The sequence below is a fragment of the Python bivittatus genome, unplaced genomic scaffold (assembly GCF_059951505.1).
Source record: "Python bivittatus isolate LINGU-HERP-01145 unplaced genomic scaffold, Pbiv_v1 ctg000090_np1212, whole genome shotgun sequence".
Lineage (NCBI taxonomy): Eukaryota > Metazoa > Chordata > Lepidosauria > Squamata > Pythonidae > Python > Python bivittatus.
The window spans coordinates 375,160-394,565 of record NW_028277046.1 but is presented as its reverse complement, the minus strand read 5'-3'; the positions used below and the strand labels follow the sequence as shown (position 1 = coordinate 394,565).

Sequence of the window (19,406 nt, the reverse complement as noted above, 5' to 3'; positions counted from 1 at the left end):
CTTTTCCTTTGCCAAGCGCACGCCTTTTGCATTTCCGCGCCCAACCTCACAAGCACGCTCATTCATCACAATTAGTCACAAATCTTTATTTTACTCCTGTTATTCTTTGCAAAGAAACCAGGCAGCTCCCTCCCTCTCGAGAGCCTTGATCAACAGGGCCCCCCCTCTTTTTGCTGTGCCCGCGTCCTTCCCAGGCGCCCCCTCCCTTGGTACATTTCTGACCTGACCTCCAAGCAGAGCCGTGTCTGCCGGACGGTAATTGAAAATCGCAAAATTCCCTCTGGGCTCAAGGGTGGCCGCTGGTAACCTGACGCTCCGCGAAGAACTTCTGAATGAAGGTTGGGAGGGGGGAAGACCCCCCCAGCTGCCCCCTCCTTCCCCCTAGCTCCATCTCATTCCTAGCCCTTCCCGGGAGACCCCGTTTGGGTACCGTTCCCGAGACATCACCCGAGTCATGAGGATTAACACAATCCAAGCTGGCCAAGCTGCTCTGATTAATCCAGGACTGACTTTTTTTGGGGGGGGGGGGGGATGAGATTTGCTGGGCAAAATTGGCAGCTGACACCAGACAGGCGGGGGGGCGGGCTGGATGGATTGAGGTTGGCAGCGTTTCAGGCTTTGAAAAGAAACTGGAGATGGGGGCAGTTATTCCGGCTGGCATGTGTCCGGGGGTCCTTCTAGACCCGTAACAGTTGGACCCTCCCCCCCAAGAGAAAGTTTGTCTGTTTCATAGCTGAAGCTTGTAGCTGTGGGAGGGAAGAAAAATAGTCATTTTTCTGGTTCTCAGAGTTGAGTTTGCAAATGGACTTTCTGGTGGGGCGGGATGGAGCAGGCCTGTGGTCTTCTGGATCTCTTCCCCGGCCCCCCTGGCCCCTTCCCCCCCCCAGCACTGATGTCAATCAAAAACAGTTTCATGGCAACAGAAGGCGGGGATGGATTTTAAAAATCCATGCGCTCAAAAGCATTCTGGCATTGAGTTCACTTTCTGATTCTTTGGGATCCAAGGAAGCGCGGGCGACGGGTGTTGCTGCAAACAGGCCGGCAAAACCAGAGGATTCGGAGGCCTCCAACAAGCCAGGGATAAGCCACGTCCTAACCCTTTTGGCCAAGTCAGGATCCAACTCAAGGATCAAAGTTGAGGATGCTCAAAGTTGAAGATCCAACTCAATTTCAGCCTGTGTTTGCCCAATGCACTCAGCCCGGTTACCCAGTTGACCCCCCCCCCATTTTATTGTTATATATTTTTGAAAGAATCTAAGAATTAGAAGACATAAATAGAAGATTCGGGTACAGGTAGCGAAATTCGGGCGGATAAGCAATAAAACTGAAATATTGTACAACTAATATGTTCCAATGTACCATTATGATATTATACGAAATTTCAGATCGAATCTCTAATCAAAACCCATGGGTCTGTTGAATTTTACACTAAAAGAGCTGGGTTAACTCAGTTCAGGTTGCAAAAAAGAAAAGATAGTAAACAATACATTAAATCTGTACAGCAAATTATACATCAGATGAAGATATGAACTCTAAAATTCAAATTTTGGGTATGGTACAATTCGAAATATAAGATTGCAGTCCAAGAGTGGGTTCCAATTAAAATCAAATTCTGGGTCAGATTTCCTTTTTAAATACCAAGTTGTTCTAGACATCATTGTCACAGTTCAAGGAACCATAAACTATTCACATTGTTTATTAAAGCTAATAAACCAGGATTAAAAGCTTTGAATTCTGGGCAAATGCATCCATGAGAACTTTCACTGCCCTGCATTAGTGTGTTGTGTGAATATCCCACAACTGGATTTCCTTTCAAACTTGTTTGTCCACTCCAGCATTGACAAGATAACCATTATCCCAAAAACAAAATACTTCCTAAACGTATGGCACTTAGATATCTCTGTGTGTACAATGACGCTTTTTGGAAAATGGTTAGTTTTATAATTACAATTTGTTGGCCTTGAGTTGCTAGAGGACCCCACTCTGGTCTCCTGAGAGATTAGGAAAAATGGCACATGATTAGTGGGGCTGTTGTTTCGTTTTTCTCTCCGAGCTCTTTGGAATGGTGGCTTGAAATCCCCTTCCTGAAGCTAGATCTTTCCAAATATTGGGGGGCGAATCCCTCTTCACCCCGATCCATCAGCTCTGTCATTTGGGGCTGATCAGAACTGTAGACGTGGGGAGATTAGCCATGATTGCATTTTGAATGGATTTCCCTAATCCTTGTCAGATGCATAAAAGCAAGAAAACTAGTTTTCTGTTGGAGTTGGGCAGCTAATAAATTCAGATAGATAGATAGATAGATAGATAGATAGATAGATAGATAGATAGATAGATAGATAGATAGATAGATGAATTTGATTGTCTATCATATTTATCTATGATCTATCTATCTGAATAGATGAGAGAGAGATCTGGATGGATGGATGGATGGATGGATGGATGGATGGATGGATGGATGGATGGGAGAGAGAGAGAGAGATTTCAAGGAGGAGATCAGACCAACCCATTAAGGATCCTGTAGTTCTAGACACCGAATTTGATCCATCAGGAGTCCCAACACTCTACCCTACAGTGGGGAGCAATGCTGATACCAGTTCTGTGGCCTTCACATCCCAGCCTCAGTCTGCCTTGTTGGGTGGTGTCGTTTGTGTGCCTGTAAATATTTGAGGTGAAGGCACCATGGCCATGTTAAGTACCTGGATTTTTTTTTAATAAGCATCGATTAGAAGATCACCAAGAAGTCCATGGCAGCATCTCGAGAGCTTCCACCAAAGGTCTTCCTCCCGCAATTGAAAGATGATGCTTAGGTTATCTTCTCCTCTTTCTCCTGCAGCTCCTTCAGCAGTGTCCATCATGCATCAAGTGAGCCGGACAGTGGACAGCATCACCCTCTCGTGGTCTCAACCGGACCAGCCCAACGGGGTCATCCTGGACTACGAGCTGCAGTACTATGAGAAGGTATCAAGGAGGAGGTTGGGGGCCCAGGAGTTGAAGATGGTCCATATCTGAATTGTGTCCCACGCAAGGAAGTCCTACCTTACTCCTTTTCCCATGGTTCCCACCATCACTGATAGGTGGTGATCTCTTCCAGGAATGGCTGGGCTGCTTAACCATACGCGCATAACTTCTCTCTTGAGTTGATCGCACAGGGACTGTAAGGCCCTGCCCACCCCTCCGTGTCCCCTCCTGCGGCGTGTTGAACATGGTTACTGAATTAATCCATTTTCTGGGCTTGCACAATACATCGAACCATAAACTAACCATGTCATCTGGTGGGGAGAGGGGAGGGAGGGAGTAACCATGTGTGAAATTGACGTGGTCCAGAAACAATGAACACAGTAAGAGAACGGCTGGCTTTGGGGAGGCTCAAAACAGCATCCTTTCTCATTCAACCACAGAGGAGGCTTTTATTATCAGGGGCACCCGCAGAGGGGTCAAAAAAGTCAAGATGGTGGCCACGACAGTGCCATCGATGCCCCGCCCCTTTTTACACATGTAAAAGGGGCGGGGCGTCAACGGCACCATCACGGCCCCTTTTTGTGATGGATTAAAGCAAGAATATATTTGTCAGGGGGGTGAGGAAGACTTCTCCCTTGCAGCGAGCAAATAAAACGTGGATGTGGGTGAAGGGGAGGATGTATTTTTTAAAAAAGGCTAATTAAAACTGTGCTTCAAAGAAGCCGCCAACACCCTCTCCATCTGAGATTAGAAAAGCTGAACATTCGCTCAGTGACCTATTTTCAATTGCCAGGAGGAGAAAATGCAGGGAGGGGGTTTGGGGAAGCTGAGGCTGCATAATCCGTCCCTCTACATTGCAGAAATCGGAGCCTGCTTCTCTCCTGCTCTGCTTCGGCAAAGAGACAATCGTTTTCTCTTCTGCGGCGCATTTCTGCTTTCCCCCCACGTTTGCAAATGCTCCAATGTATTTATTTATTTATTTATTTATTTATTTATTTATTTATTTAAATTTGTCCCCTGCCCATCTCCCCCCAAGACATACACACGGGCTCTGCTTCCTCTCTTAGCAAGCCCGTCGTTTTGCAAACATCTGGTGCAGGATCGGGAGGGTTGTGGCCCAGCTGCAAAGAGTCCGTGATGGAAAGCGGGCAAGACCTCTGCGCCGATCTCCGGCATTGGCAAAACCCATATTTTCAGGTCCTAAATACTCCTAAATAGCGGGAAACGGGTTGAATCGGTCACAAGGTGTTATTGTGCCTTTTAGGCAGAGAACAAAATTCTGCAGGGTGCTAAACCCTAAACCTGGGTTTGACAGAATGCCACAATTTCAGGAAAAGAAAATCTAACCTTAGGGAACGGAGAGAGGGTTTTCAAACTTTTTTCAGGCTGTGGGGCCTGCTTAAAAACCATCTTGAAATCCCTGATCAAAGGTCTAGTGATAGAAAATTGGGAGTAAAAGGAAGCTTTGATTCACGGTAATGTATTTATGCCAATGGGGATATTGTAGTTACTTGAGTTTTGCAAAAACGGGTGCCCCAATTAATGTCCTAAAGCGTCGCTTATTTTAGGTATAAAAAGTGAACTGTTTACGGCAAATGCAAAATCAACGTTTCCAATGCACAGAATTAAAGAATGTCATTTATTGGGAGTTTAATGTTTTAATCAAACAAATCAATGTTCAATGATTGAGATGAGATTGGTGTTCCTTTGAACAATTGCAACAGATGCCCTTGGATATTAAAGTCAGTTTTTTTCAACCTTGGCAACTTTAAGATGCGTGGAATTCTGGGAGTTGAAATCCACGCATCTTAAAGTTGTCAAGGTTGAGAAACACTAATTTAAGGGTTTTTTCCCCCCTAGCATCCCACAAAACCCTATCAATTTCTCACGGACCACAGTTTGAAAAACTGTTCTAGAGACTTCTGGTATGAAATGTTCTGCCTTTCAGGTCTCACCAGTCTGAAAATTCTGCTGGTTTTCTGGAAGTTAATTCTCCAAAGTGGAAGTAGTGTGATGTTTAGAGGAAACAGGAGAGGTCCAGAGGAGGAAAACGACATTCTAGAGTTCTCAGGAATGTTCCATTCCTGGGACTTTGGATTTCCCACCCTCTATAATTACTACATTCCAATAACAGGCTCGTACGATTAAACCATACTATTTATTCTGTGGTGGTCTCATCTGTGCAATGCGCCAAGGTAATATCTAGGTCCTTGCAATACACTGAAACACAAATGAAACACAAATGTCTTCATTAAAGGAAACCCAAATAATTTCCAAGTACAGTATAGTACAGGGGATGCCAGGTGTAGATTACTGTGAAAAAGACTTCGGGGTAATAATTGATTTCACATGTTGAGCCAACAGCGTGAAGTTGCTGCAAAAAAGGCAGACGCGGTTCTCTTATGTATTGGTCAGACCCCATTTTATGTCCTGGGCTGTGATGGAATGGTGTTATGAAGGCCACGCTCAGGGAGATAAGCGTTTCCTTAGCCCCCAACAGGAGCATGGGAGGTTTAAGAAGATGAGACTGGCACCACCCTAAGGAATTCACGGTGTTGTGGCTCGCTGGCTTGGGAACTTAGGTTCAGTCTGGAGAGATTCTGTCTTGAGGTGGAAGCTAAGAAACGCAACAGAACTATATTTGCACTGTCTCGTGGAGTTCTTTGGGCTGAACCTGACATGGGCCCACCCTCGAAGAAAGAGTCAGGGAAATGGGAACAGGTTCAAAGAAAGCCAGTGAGGATGAATGGGGGTTAGAAGATGGGATGGTAGGTGGGAAAGACCTTGGGAGACGGGGTGAAAAGATGCCAGCTAAGGAACAGTCAGATAAGAGGGAGCCCAGCCCACAGCTGCATAACAGGTGAAGAAAGAGGCTCAGAAGGGATCCTCCCTAGTTTCTCGGGCTGTAAAGGGGACTGGGGAAGATTTGCACTTTCAGACTTGCAAGATTCTGTTAATATAGCTTTACAATAAAGTAGAATTCGCTCATCTGGTCATGTTTCCTGCCTGGTCTGTCTAGGAAGGCTGACAGAAACTGATCCTGCAAACAGAGATTGAGGGAGCCAGATGGATGGATGGATGGATGGATGGATGGATGGATGGATGGAGGATGGATGGATGCTTGATTGATAGATAGATAGATAGATAGATAGATAGATAGATAGATGATTGATAGATAGATAGAGATAGACAGACACACAGACAGACAGACCCTTAAGAAAAGACACTAGGATTCTTCCAATATGTGAATATTTTTCTTTCTATTCTTGCACTGAGCGGGGGGTGGACTGGATGGCCTCACAGGCCCCCCAACTCCCAGTGATGATTCTACCCAGGGCTGCCCTACCGTCGCGTCTCAAGCTATGCAAACCCAGCCCCTGGCTTTCTCCCCATGCCCCTCTGCTCCCCCTGCCCTGAATAACCATGCTAGTCTTTGTCCTCAGCAGGATCTGAGTGAGTTCAACTCCACGGCGGTCAAAAGCCCCACCAACACCGTGACCGTCCCAAACCTCAAGGCCGGGACCATTTACGTCTTTCAGGTGCGAGCCCGCACGGTGGCCGGCTACGGGCGCTACAGTGGGAAGATGTACTTCCAGACCATGACGGAAGGTGAGAGGCAGGGGGTCACCCCCTTGGGCCGAGGGGCACGGAGGCTTGGCTGGGCTAGGGAGCCACTGGCAAATCAAGTCAGGTTTATGTCAGGGCTCTGCATGGCTGTCTGTTGGGCGGCTGCAGTGGTGGGACTAGATCAGTGTTTCTCAACCATGGCAAGCTGAAGATGTGTGGACTTCAACTCCCAGAATTCCCCAGCCAGCCCTGCTGGCTGGGGAATTCTGGGAGTTGAAGTCCACACATCTTCAGCTTGCCAAGGTTGAGAAACACTGGTCTGCATGATCTCCAATGTCCCTTTCCTGCTTCCGTTCCACGATTCCTTGAAATTACAAGAAGTAGATTTCAGTGGGACCCTTTTCCTAAGAGGAGGAAACGTTCCACGCTCCTCTGGCTGGATGTATTTAAACCAAGGCTGATGGCCGTCCATCCCAAACACCGCACGAGTGGATTTCTGCCCTGAGGATGGAGTTAGATAGGATGACCTCTCAGGCCCCTTCCAACCTTTCCATTCTACGATCCTACGACAGCCTGGCAGAAACGCCAGGCCTTGCCCGCCTCTCTGTGCCAAGCGTGCAGGCAGACCGGGCTTGGCTGACCGTTCCTCTCCCTCTTCCGTGTTGCCGTTGCAGCTGAATACCAGACCAGCATCCAGGAGAAGCTGCCTCTGATCATCGGCTCTTCGGCGGCAGGGCTGGTCTTCCTCATCGCCCTCGTGGTCATCATCCTCGTGTGCAACAGGTAGGCTGAGATCTGGAGCAAGGGGTCCTCCAGGAGGGAGGTCTGGAGAAAGCAGGTCGCAGCAGAATGTTCCAAGGAGGCTTCTGTTTTTCTGCCTCTTGCTCCAGACAGCGTTAGAATGTCCCGCCCTTCCTGGGTTGCCTGCCGTCGGTGGCCTTTTCCCCTCTCTGCAGCTTCCCTGGCTGCCCCCATGTTTTGATTTGCAAGCCCCCCCCGGGAGGAGCTCCCAGTCAGGGCTGTCTGCAGGGCGTGGTCAAAAAAGTCAAGATGGGGGCTATCCTGCTGTGATTGAAGCACCAGCTACATTTTTATGTGAACCGTCCAGAGCCAATTGGAGTTGGGCAATGTCTAAATTGGAAATAGAGATGGATGGAAGGAAGGAAGGAAGGAAGGAAGGAAGGAAGGAAGGAAGGAAGGAAGGAAGGAAGGAAGGAAGGAAGGAAGGAAGGAAGGAAGGAATATGGATGGATGGATGGATGGATGGATGGATGGATGGATGGATGGATGGATAGATAGATAGATAGATAGACAGATAGATAGATAGATAGATAGATAGAAAGAATAAAAATTGGGCAGCACTTCAAATTGGAATTTTCTATTTCTTTTTATTCTTTCTTTTGACATTTCCTTCCTTCCTTCCTTCCTTCCTTCCTTCCTTCCTTCCTTCCTCTCTCCCTCTCCCTCTCTTCCTCCCTCCCTTCCCCTCTTTCTCCTTCCTTCCTTCCTTCCTTCCTTCCTTCCTTCCTTCCTTCCTTCCTTCCTTCCTTCCTCTCTCCCTCTCCCTCTCTTCCTCCCTCCCTTCCCCTCTTTCTCCTTCCTTCCTTCCTTCCTTCCTTCCTTCCTTCCTTCCTTCCTTCCTTCCTTCCTTCCTTCCTTCCTTCCTTCCTTCCTTCCTTCTCCTCTCTATTAGTTTGTGTTAGTTTTTGTTCTTTGCAAAACTTTTCATAAAATTGATGTGTGTGTGTGTGTGTGTGTGTAAAAATCAGGCAGCACTTCCATTACACTATGGCAACTGCCACCTTGACTTTTTTGGCCATGCCCTGCTGACCCCCCCCCAACCTTTCCCCTCGTGATGAAATAGGGATGTGAAGCCAGGGAGCCTCTGGAATTCAGAAGTGGGAAGGAGGGGTGCGGGAGAGGTTTTACCCGTGGGTTGGGAGTGGCTGAGAAGGCCATGCGCGAACCGCGCACTGCGCGTACCCGGCGTGCCTTCAGCCTGCAGTTGCACCATTCCACGTGGCTTTCCTGCAGGGCAAGCTCAGCCTCGCCAGAGAAGGAAGGGCTGGGGGGCTGGGGGGGGGACGGGGAGGACACGCTGCCTCTGGGCTGATTGCTGAAGCCCAGCCTTGTCCCCCCTGCTCTGCTAGTCCATCTGCCTACCGTTCAGCCCGATGCTCTCCTTCCAGAAGACGTGGATTTGAGCGCACCGATTCTCAGTACACCGACAAGCTCCAGCATTACACCAGTGGCCACAGTATGTATGAAGGGGCAGAGCTGGGCCTGCGGGGGCAGGTGGGAAGAGCGGCGTTCGCTGCCCACCGGGCTGACGTCAGAGCGATAACCCGCACGCCAAGAGGCAAACGCCACTACTGTAGACTCACAGCGATGGTGCTTAATCATTTGCACCCTCCTTTTTGATGCGGGGTGGGGGTCTCTCTTAGAATTAGGCCCAGCCAGGACTGGGAGGGCTTACTTGGTTGTGAGTGTGACAGGAAACCACAATCTAGTGGTTGCATTTCTTACAATTGTGTGAGAAAGTGTGAAGGCCCGGCAGTGTGGTCAGGGGGCTTGGTTAAGCTGGGTTGATGTTGGCTCATCACGAAATCTTGGCCTGGCCTACCTCACAGGGTTGTTGCAGGAGGGGGAACAAAACAGCTCTCCCCCAATAAACTTGGGGTGCCCTGACCCAAGCTCACGGAGTAACGGGATGAGCAAATGACAGAAATCTGCTTTTTCTCCTCCGTGCAGTTACTCCTGGCATGAAGATCTACATCGACCCGTTCACCTATGAAGATCCCAATGAGGCCGTCCGGGAGTTCGCGAAGGAGATCGACATCTCGTGCGTCAAAATTGAGCAGGTGATCGGGGCAGGTAAGGCCAGCATCAGGAACCCTGGCTGCTGGGAATTTACCTGTTGCGCTGCTGACTTTTGAAACGGTTCAAGAAAATCCATTCAACCACCGTTTTTTCCCCACTGGAATGACCTGTACGAATTGGAGGCATTTGAGGTAGAAATGTGGGTCGGGAGGTGGCAGCTCTTATGGGCTGCCTGCCAAAGGGGTCAAAACAGTCAAGATGGCGCCTGCAATGGTATAGTCACTGACACCATCTCGACTCTTTTGACTCCCCACCCTCAATGGAGCCCCAATATTGCAGGACTGCAGCGTCAGACCTGGTAATTTTTCTTTATTTTTATGGGAAATCTGAAAAGAAATATTCCTGGAAAACTTCTTCCTTACTCATGAAGTTTCCAGGAGCTCAGCTTGAGGGTGACTTCATTTATCTCACGCCAGAATAGAGCGGCTTTTAGCTCATCTTAATCTCACATCTCCCCCACTCTAGTCGGGTGTGTTTTATGGGCACGATGGTTGCTCGTGGTCAATTTGTAATCTCAGTTGTGGGGTGGATTAAGACTCTACAGACACAGAAATGAATCTGCAGAGACTGAGGGCCCCACGTTGCAAGGGACCCCATTGGGGGGACGATGAACGGGGCACCTCCTCATCTTCGCTTGAATGAAACAGTTCATCGAACAGAGGCAGGGACAGGACAAAGCCGTGTCCAATTATCTTTGGGGACAGAAATGTAGAAAGTCGAGGTTCCACGGGGCCAAACGTGTTTTTCTACCCTTGATTCCCCCCCCCCCAGGAGAGTTTGGCGAGGTGTGCAGCGGGCACCTGAAGTTGGCAGGCAAAAGGGAGAGTTTCGTGGCCATCAAGACCCTGAAATCAGGGTACACTGAGAAGCAGCGGCGAGATTTCCTGAGCGAAGCCAGCATCATGGGTCAGTTTGACCACCCCAATGTGATCCACCTGGAAGGGGTGGTGACCAAGAGCCCCCCGGTCATGATAGTCACCGAATTCATGGAGAATGGTTCGTTGGACTCCTTCCTCCGGGTAAGGCCCCCAACGGGGTGCAGCGGCTTCTCCCTCGCATGGGCGTCCTTGCAGGTCACGTCCTGCCCTTAAGCAAAAGGGGGCAGGGAACACCCATTTCCAGCCCCCTCTCGATACCCATTTGCACCAGCAAAGAAAACATTCCTATCTCTAGCCCCCTCTCCCCTCAAAAGATGTCAAGGCAATCATTTTGCTTAATGGAGTCGTTCACACAACATTCTAAACCTGGGTTTTCTGGATGGTGGGATCCCTTGGACAACAATGGAAGATGAAAAAATAAGAAAAATGTCCTGAGTTTGCGAGGATCCCCTTTGCTGGATCTGTTCAAGGAGGGGCGTGAAGGCATCTGCCTGGGGTACTTTAACACAGGGTTCCTCAACCTTGGCAACTTTAAGATGGGTGGACTTCAACTCCCAGAATTCCCAGCCAGCAAGGCTGGTTGAGGAATTCTGGAGGTTGAAGTCCACCCGTCTTAAAGTTGCCAAGGTTGAGGAACCCTGCTTTAACAGATTCTTGCATTAAGCAGGGGGTTGGTCTTGATGGCCTCACGGGACTTTTCTAACTCCATAATTCTATGAAAAACCTAGCCAAAGTTAGCCGTCAGCAAATGTGGGATTCTGTGTGAATGCAGCCATTAGACCTGCACTGGCCTGGTTAAACGTGTTGTGAGACTGTCAGAAAGGGGTCACTTGCTCCAGTCAATTATATGAAGAGGCCCACAAGAGACCCAGCCTTGCACAAGGTGAAATAAACCAGGCTCACCAGCCATGGTTTAGGGACACTAAAAGCCAGTGAACTACCTCTGGTGGTCTACCTCATCTTCTAAGAAAAGAACTGGAGTAGAGGAACAGCTGAGAACGTTCTCCCCGTCATGGCTTATGTCCTGGTTGACTTGATTCTGGGATTTTAGGAGATTTGAATGGGTTAGCGGTTGACTACGTTGAGTAGATTGCGTGAACAGGAGTTGGACTCCTTTGGATCTGACCAAGGTCTTTGTCACATAAAGGCCAGTCAGATGCATCCAGAAGGTCCACAGGCAAGATTGAGGGAGACTTCTTCTACAGCTGAAGTTCAGTTTTTGAGGCTAGGGAAATCAGGTCCGCTGGCTAGGAGATCCTTGAACCACAGTGGCCAGCTCACACCTCACATCTCCTGCCCTGGATGTCACCCAACTTTCCTGTCCTCATGTTCTTCTCTTCAGCAAAATGATGGGCAATTTACTGTGATCCAGTTGGTGGGGATGCTGAGGGGCATCGCCGCCGGCATGAAATACCTAGCTGACATGAACTACGTCCACCGTGACTTGGCGGCACGCAACATCCTGGTCAACAGCAATCTGGTCTGCAAGGTTTCGGACTTCGGCCTCTCCCGCTTCCTGGAAGATGATACCTCGGACCCCACCTATACCAGTGCTCTAGTAAGATGCCAGAAGGAGGGGTAGATGTGGTTGGCCAAGAATTTGAAAGTGGACTGAGACAAACCGGGGGACAGGTCACCTTCTACCTCTTCTCTTTCTCCTGAGGAGCTGATATATGGTCCTCAGGTTGTCGACTGGCCACTTCTAGTTCATGTCAGCCAACCCTGATCTGGCCCTCTCTAGATTCCTGAATGACAATTGGGAAGTCTGGGAATTGTAGTCCAAAATGACTGAAAGGGACCAGGTTATGGTATGCTGATCTCCCCTCATGGGTGAAGGATCTTCTTCCCTGAAGATACCAAGGCCTTGCCCACAGGACAAGTGCCTTGTCACTGAATTGTGGCTATTTTGTGATCAACCCATAACTCCCCCCTCAGTTCTCCAAGACCAAGAGCATCAGTGGGTCTTGAAAGAGGCTGGCTGGGGAATTCTGGGAGTAGAAGTCCACACATCTTAAAGTTGTCAAGGCTGAAAAACATAGTTCTAAAAGAACTAACCAAGGAAGTGTCAGGGTGCTCTGCGTGGGTCAGTCTTCCCCAGAAACTTTTCTTTCTTGCTGTGTGACAAAGAGAACCAATAATTGTCCCCTCCCTCAAAAGAGGAGTAGTGGATCTACCCCACCCACCCACTGAATATCCTCTTCTGACCTGATTCTTCTCACCTTCACAGGGTGGGAAGATCCCAATCCGTTGGACCGCACCTGAAGCCATCCAGTATCGAAAGTTTACTTCGGCCAGTGATGTGTGGAGCTATGGCATCGTCATGTGGGAGGTGACATCCTATGGGGAGAGGCCTTATTGGGATATGACCAACCAGGACGTAAGTCACAGCTTTGGAACATCTGGGGAACACTGGGTGTTGTAGACGGATAGAGCTTCGGGTGATAGGACTGGCATCATCTGTAGACCTAGAGAGCAGAAAATGGGGGATTTTCAGAAATCATTGGTTGCTTAGGGAAAAAAATGAGAAGGAAATCTTGTGGGACCTCTTCCAATGTTTCAGATGCTGCTTCTACTTCTGAAGAGAGGTGAGGGAAAGGAGGCTTTAATCCAAATCATTCCTCCTAACTCAAAATCTTCATCATCTAAACTATGCTGCTCTGTGACCCTAATAAAGTTGATTTGATTTGATCTGTCATCTAAAGCACCATTTTCAACCTGCTACCCTCTCATTTAGACAACTTCCCTGATCTTCAAACAATATGATTGCAGTAGTCTGGAAGGGTTGATGGGCCTCAAAGGCAGGAGGACAAATTTTGGGTCTTCCTAATGCTGAAGATTATATTTTGAGCAATTCCAGTTCTCAGATCCTTCTCTCTCCAAACTTGCAAAAAGCCTTCTTAGAAAGTGAAGCGGTGGATGGGCGCAGATCATCTTTTTTGGGAAGTAGTACCAAAATAACAATAAGTTGGGAGCAGGGAGCATAAAATTCGCTCAGTGTTCAAGAGGCCCCCACTGGTGTCAAGCTATTGCCCACCCACGAGTCCTTCATTTCCAGGTAATTAATGCCATTGAGCAAGACTATCGACTGCCACCACCCATGGATTGTCCCAGCGCTCTTCATCAGCTCATGTTGGACTGCTGGCAGAAGGATCGCAACCACCGGCCCAAATCTGGACAGATTGTCAACACCTTAGACAAGATGATCCGAAACCCCAACAGCCTGAAAGCCATCGCACCCCTTTCCTCAGGGTAAGGAAACAGAGCAAAGTTTGACTTTGACGTTGAAGAAGACTTTGCGTCTTCTTCATCGGTTGGAAGAATTCCTTCAGGTGGGATGGCTGGATGTGCAACCTAGGGATCTATCAAGGGGTTAGAAATGTCTGTGTGGAAGAGGGACACCAAGGTTGGGAAAATGTGGAATAAAGTTCCCTCTCCCAAACACACACACACACACACACACACACACCTTCTGTTTCTGTTGTGCCACAAAAGCCCACCTTCCTCATGGTTCTGAAAGTTTTTCCCAAACTGGAGCGTCCACAGCTTTTCCAGTTCAATCCACTGCATTTTTTATTTCTCTGTTCTGTTTAATGGTAAAACACTGCAGAAAAGTTATCTGGAAATCGTCGATATGTATGTGTGTGTATCTAGTACTTCCAACTATGCAAGAGAATTAAATTGTTTTCTTACAGCGTTTTGTTAATGCACAGACGTGCATTATTGTTGCACTCAGCACAAAATTGTCGTGTTGCAACCATGCCTCATTGTCCCAAAGTTTCCAAAGACAAACCATCTCCCTTGAGGACATAAAATAGAGGAAAAATTGGGAATTGGAGGAGTCGAAGCATGTCTAATAAAATTCTACAGTAACAAATGGAAGAGTGGAAAATTTGCTATGTGGTGACCTGGTTTAAAAGAAGAACCAAGCCAGAATCTGGGGGAGGCCGTTTTTGGAAGGGTTCTCAGTTTTGCGCAGTTTAGAAATGTGCCAGGTTGGGACCAGAGTTTGCTGTGGTTGTCTTGCAGGATTAACCTCCCCTTGTTGGACCGCACGATCCCGGATTATTCCAGCTTCAACACGGTCGACGAATGGCTCGAAGCAATCAAGATGGGCCAGTACAAGGAGAGTTTCGTCAGCAACGGCTTCGTCAGCTTCGACTTGGTTTCCCAGATGACAATGGAGTAAGAGCAGGTCTTGGCCCCGGGTTCGCGGGGATTTGCAAAGCGACACGTCCCACCTTAAAAGGGGCGGGGCTTGGGTTGCACCGTTCCAGCCGCCATCTTGACTTGCTTGACCCTCCCCTGCGGGCACCTCCGATGTTTACAGCAACTGGCTCTGGCCTGGTGCCTGGAATGGTATCAGCACCCCTGAATGGTATTGAGATGGGGGCTGATTCATGGATGGGGGTTAAGGTTGGCAGGGGTGACCATGGGGGGGGTCAGAAAAGTCAAGACGGTGGCACGATGGTGCAATTGGAGCGCTGCCTGTTTTATGTGAACAAAATAAAATAAAATAAAATAAAACAGCGGACAATGAACTGATGCTTCCCTCCTGCTAATCGTCCTCTCCCTGCTCTTCTTCCCGGCCCCAGAGACATCCTGCGAGTCGGCGTGACACTAGCCGGCCACCAGAAGAAGATCTTGAACAGCATCCAGATGATGCGCACGCAGATGAGCCAGATCCAGTCCGTGGAAGTTTGAGACGTGGTGCTCGCGCACGGCCACGAGCTTGAGGCCCCGCTCCCTCGTTGTCCTAGTGTGCGTCCAGGTTTCCCGCGGGCCGTGGGGTCCCCACACGGGGTGGCCGCCGCGGAGACAGGAACGCCGAGCGGCTGCAGACTCTGAGCAGACCAGAGCAACCCAGGGATTCTTATTTAGAAGGACGCTTCCAAACTCGACGTCATCGACGTGGGCCTTCTCCTCAAGGGCTAAGGGCGGGGAAGGGGTTGCACTCTCTCTTCTCGGCCCCCCCACCCCGCCCATCCTTCGGAAGAGCCGTTTCAGCATCGCTTTTCGAAGAAGGGCCCCGAACATCTGGAACGGGGCTGCGGAAGGTCCATCTCCTTCCTGTTTGCCGGACGTGGTTCCCCCCAGCAGCTCTTTGGGCTGGACGGAAGAACAGCAAGGGACAGGAGGCTTTTCTCGATAGCGAGAGACTTCGAAAACGGACGGGTCTTTTTAAACCCTCTTCCCTTTGAAGAACAGAAACCAGAAGAAGTGATTTTTTAAATTTCTCTCCTCTCCAGCCTTTCTCCTGGGGACAAAGCGGTTTTGGCCTCGCAGAGAGGCTTCCTATGGTTCAGGACCCGGTTGTGTTGGGTTGTGTTGGGATTGTGTTGAGTCTGGCGCTGCCCTGAGCTGTTCCCCCCACACCACCCCCAGCGGCAGCTCTTACACACTTGAGATGTTCACCAGGCCTCCCCCCCGTAGCGTGCTGTAGACTTGACGTGCATTTCTGTTGTGGCCGCCCTCTTTTTTCCCCTTCATTTGCAACGGGTCCCGAGGAAGTGCTGCTTTGCATTGTTTTCGGGCCCCTCCAAACGCAACAATGACCTCCTTTCTGTTTCTAGTGGACCCACCCCTCCATGTGAGCACTTCCAAGGGGTGCACACATTGACCCCCTCCCTGGTCCTTTGGCCAGGATGCTCCCAAGCGTGCGTGCGTGTGTCTGTCTGAGGTCCTATTCCTTTCCATTTGCAGTTGGTGGGCCTGCCAGATATTTATCTTAAGGAAACCATTGTCTGCCCTCTCCCGCACTCGCACAGGATCTTAGGAGCAGATGTTTGCTGAATTGCTCGCTCCTGCATGTGCAGAAAGGGGGGGGGGGAAATGCTGCCAGGGAGCCACGAACGGAGAAGGCCAGCTCAGTGTAAGGAGCAGGTGTTGAAAAGAGGAATCTGGGATTCTCACCAGTCTCAGCCTTCCTTCAGATCTGGGGAACTTGCAAGGAAAATCAAGGAATAGCAATGAAAATGCAAGATTGTAGAAGCTCCTTAGGACAGGCTGGCACAAGACAGATCCCCAGCTGGTTGAGACGTTTGTCACACGCAGTCCTCATATTTTCCAAGGAAGTTTCCGGGGGTGGGGTGTCAGATCACTGCCAACTCTGTCCCCTTTGACCAGGTTCTGGCCTTGGCATGGTAGAAAGCAGAACAAAAGCGTGCAGCTGTTCAGACATTGCCACGTCCTTGGCTGGTTCAAACAACTCAAACCAGGGTTTGCTGAAGAATTCTTGATGGAATCAACCACAGTGGCTGAAGTTTGTAGAACCCCAAGCTGTGATTTATCAGCCCCGGGGGCCACATTTGCACCACATGCCAAGCCAGAAACAAGGATACCCACCCATTATTTCACTGCTGCTCCCCACCACCCTATTTTCCACACTCTGCTAAACCATGGTTTGCTTTAACCACAGTTAGCAAGAGCAGCCCCAGTGCTGGATTCAGCCTTCGTGCTAAGCTGCCACCTCTTGTGAACAAGCCACAATGGTTTGGCTCTGCGCAAGACCCAACTGATGTTATAGCTTCCTGCAATATGTCTGAACCCAAAGGTAAAAGTGCCCAGTGTCTGAACGGGGAGGTGGGAGACATGCCCGAAAAACAATCTGGCGGTGTTCACACAACATCTGTAGGCTAGTTAAAGATGTAAAGGCTGCATCAGGAACAGCACATGATCTTCGGAAAGTTTTAAACCTGGTAAGGGCTTTTGGTCTGTGCGCACGGCTCAGCCTGTGAACCCAGCCCATTAGTTGAAGCACATTGCAGCCTGCAAGCACGTTCCATCGAGCAAAGTGTGTTGTGCAAACCGAGCCACCGTCTTTTGTCCCTGTGAAGCGGCTTCGACACCGCCTCTTCCCACATTGATTTTCAAACTGAGAACAAGCCACAATGGTTTGGCTCTGCGCAAGACCCAACTGATGTTATAGTTCCCCACGACGGCAGGACCAGAGCTTTCATTTCAGGCAAAAAGGAGGATTTTTCTTGGGTGTGTTTCATGAAGGAGCGAGGGAACCCTTTTTGCTTCTTAGATGGAGGCCCTGTGGCTCTTCTGTCGCGCTGCTCCGAACGGGAAGGAAGGCAGACACAGACACACACACATGGAACATTTCAGATGTGCATGAGAAAACAAAGTGCCCCCAAATCAAAACTCCTCCGTTGACGGTTTTGCATGAGTATGCTGCTCGAAACCTGCGTGTTTTCCTCCTCTTGAGAAGGAGGGCGCTCGGCTTGCAGTGCCAAACTATTTCTGGTGGCTTTGCTGAAATAGTGGAATATCCCCCCTCCCCACCCTTTCTTTGCCCCTTTTATGCCTTTCCATCTGTAAGATGGCCAGCAGAGTGCTTTTTCAAGCATTTCAGCTCACCTGATCTTACCTGTAGCATCTCAGCGGGCCAGTGATCTCCTGTTGGCCTTCGCACCTTGCGTCATCTGCTTTACCAAGCCCATGCCCCCCACCCTCCAGTGGGGTTGCCCCGTTCCACTGGACAGAGCAATAAAATGCCAGGCTTGCAGGGACTGCGATCCGGTCGGGAGGGCCTGCTTGGGCAGGGAGGGGTCCCGGGTTCCCCATGCCAAGCCCCCCCCCCTTGGAGAACAAAGCAGAAAACCGAGGGCTCACAAGACCAGACCAAGCTTTTCACTGTGATTTTGGACAGTAGGAGAGGCTGGGCTGAATTGCACCTTGCAATTGTTCCCAAAGGTTTCCTTCCTCTCAATAGCAAAGTAACTGAACCTGCAATGTTTTTTTTTTCCTACCTTATTCAGGGGATGGGGGTTGAGAATTCTTCCAAATTCCTTTGGGGGTGTTTCTCAGCTGCATTGATCATTGAAATAGCAGAGGAAGCTGTGTTAAAATTAAAGTTAAAGGGTCTGTGTTCTATTACAAAGCGCAGTCTCTTTGATTGCCCTCCCATGAAGTGAAAGTGTTCCCTGAAAATTTTACATTCAGTCTCTCCAGCTGTCCCTTCAAGGCAGTGTTTCTCAACCTCAGGAACTTTAAGATGTGTGGACTTCGACTCCCAGAATTCCCCAGCCCCTGGGGAATTCTGGGAGTTGAAGTCCTCACATCTTAAAGTTCCTGAGGTTGAGAAACACTGCTTTAAGGGATCCTCAGAAACAAACTCTTCGTGCAACGGAAGGGGAATGGTGGAAAAATGCCAGAGAGATTTTCAGCATGGCATTCGCGGAATTAGAAGGAACGTTTTTTGGCTAAGATGTTCTCCTGCGACAAACCTACCACCCTGTCCTACAAGAGCCTTATTGACAAACCCTGGTTGGGCCACCAAAGTAATGCTACTCCAGAGTATTCACTGGCAGTTTGTGAATGGCAGTGGGGCGAATGCAAGGCAGAGGGGCTGGTGGTAGGCTAGCAAGACCCACATCTACCATGCCAAAATGCAGGAAAGGGTCTGGGCTGGCCCTTAAAGCTGAGATATGGTGTGGCCCCCTGAACAAAATGATGGATGTTTGGGAAAGAAGGGGCTGAAAATCAGGCTGGGGGACAGGGAGACAATCTTAATGGACTTCCTGATCTGTCTTAGAGAAGTCGGAAGACTTTAAATGTTCTCCAGGAAAATGAATCTATTGATTTTGGAGCAAGCAAGAGGGGACTCCACCAGGCTGCTTGGCAGACCGGTTTGCTCGTGTGGGTTGGACTGAAGTGTTGGGGTGCTAGAACCTTGTTCCCCCGCCTCCCATCAGTTAACATGGTTAATAGCAATAGTGGGAGCTGTAGGCCAGCAACATCTGGAGAATGTGCTGCAATGGACAGCTTTCCAAGGGGGAATGATGTTGACCATGAACTGAAGCCACAAATGATGTGCACCTCAAAAGTAGTCTTGATGGGAACATTCATGATAGACCTTGAGCGAAGGGGGGTGTTTGCCCCGGGTTCATGCTAGGTTTGTATTAGGCTACTTGGTCGGAATCTCAGTTTTGGGTTTTGGGGGGGGGGTTGTTTGTTTGTTTTTTTGGTCTCCTATAGAATCACTAAATGTAAGCTGTGTTTCTCAACCTTGGCAACTTTAAGAAATGTGGACTTTTTCTGGGAGTTCGCCCAGAATTCCCCAGCCGGCTTCCATGGACCTCAACTCCAGAATTCCCCAGCTGGCTCCCATGGACT

The 19,406-nt window shown here is 49.3% G+C and overlaps 1 protein-coding gene across 1 annotated transcript in view; it reads left to right on the top strand.

The window, feature by feature from the left end:
• The window catches only part of EPHB2 (EPH receptor B2), a 47,934-nt gene extending 29,666 nt beyond the window's left edge, over positions 1–18,268 (top strand). Inside the window, exons 5-16 of the mRNA XM_088136680.1 lie at positions 2,837–2,961; positions 6,408–6,570; positions 7,203–7,311; positions 8,679–8,785; positions 9,280–9,402; positions 10,180–10,427; positions 11,629–11,836; positions 12,239–12,243; positions 12,514–12,663; positions 13,342–13,535; positions 14,313–14,468; positions 14,879–18,268. Coding sequence (XP_087992806.1) covers positions 2,837–2,961; positions 6,408–6,570; positions 7,203–7,311; positions 8,679–8,785; positions 9,280–9,402; positions 10,180–10,427; positions 11,629–11,836; positions 12,239–12,243; positions 12,514–12,663; positions 13,342–13,535; positions 14,313–14,468; positions 14,879–14,987 — 1,697 coding nt within the window. The 3' untranslated portion in view covers positions 14,988–18,268. The remainder of the gene's footprint in view (positions 1–2,836; positions 2,962–6,407; positions 6,571–7,202; positions 7,312–8,678; positions 8,786–9,279; positions 9,403–10,179; positions 10,428–11,628; positions 11,837–12,238; positions 12,244–12,513; positions 12,664–13,341; positions 13,536–14,312; positions 14,469–14,878) is intronic.
• Positions 18,269–19,406: the final 1,138 nt, after the last annotated feature.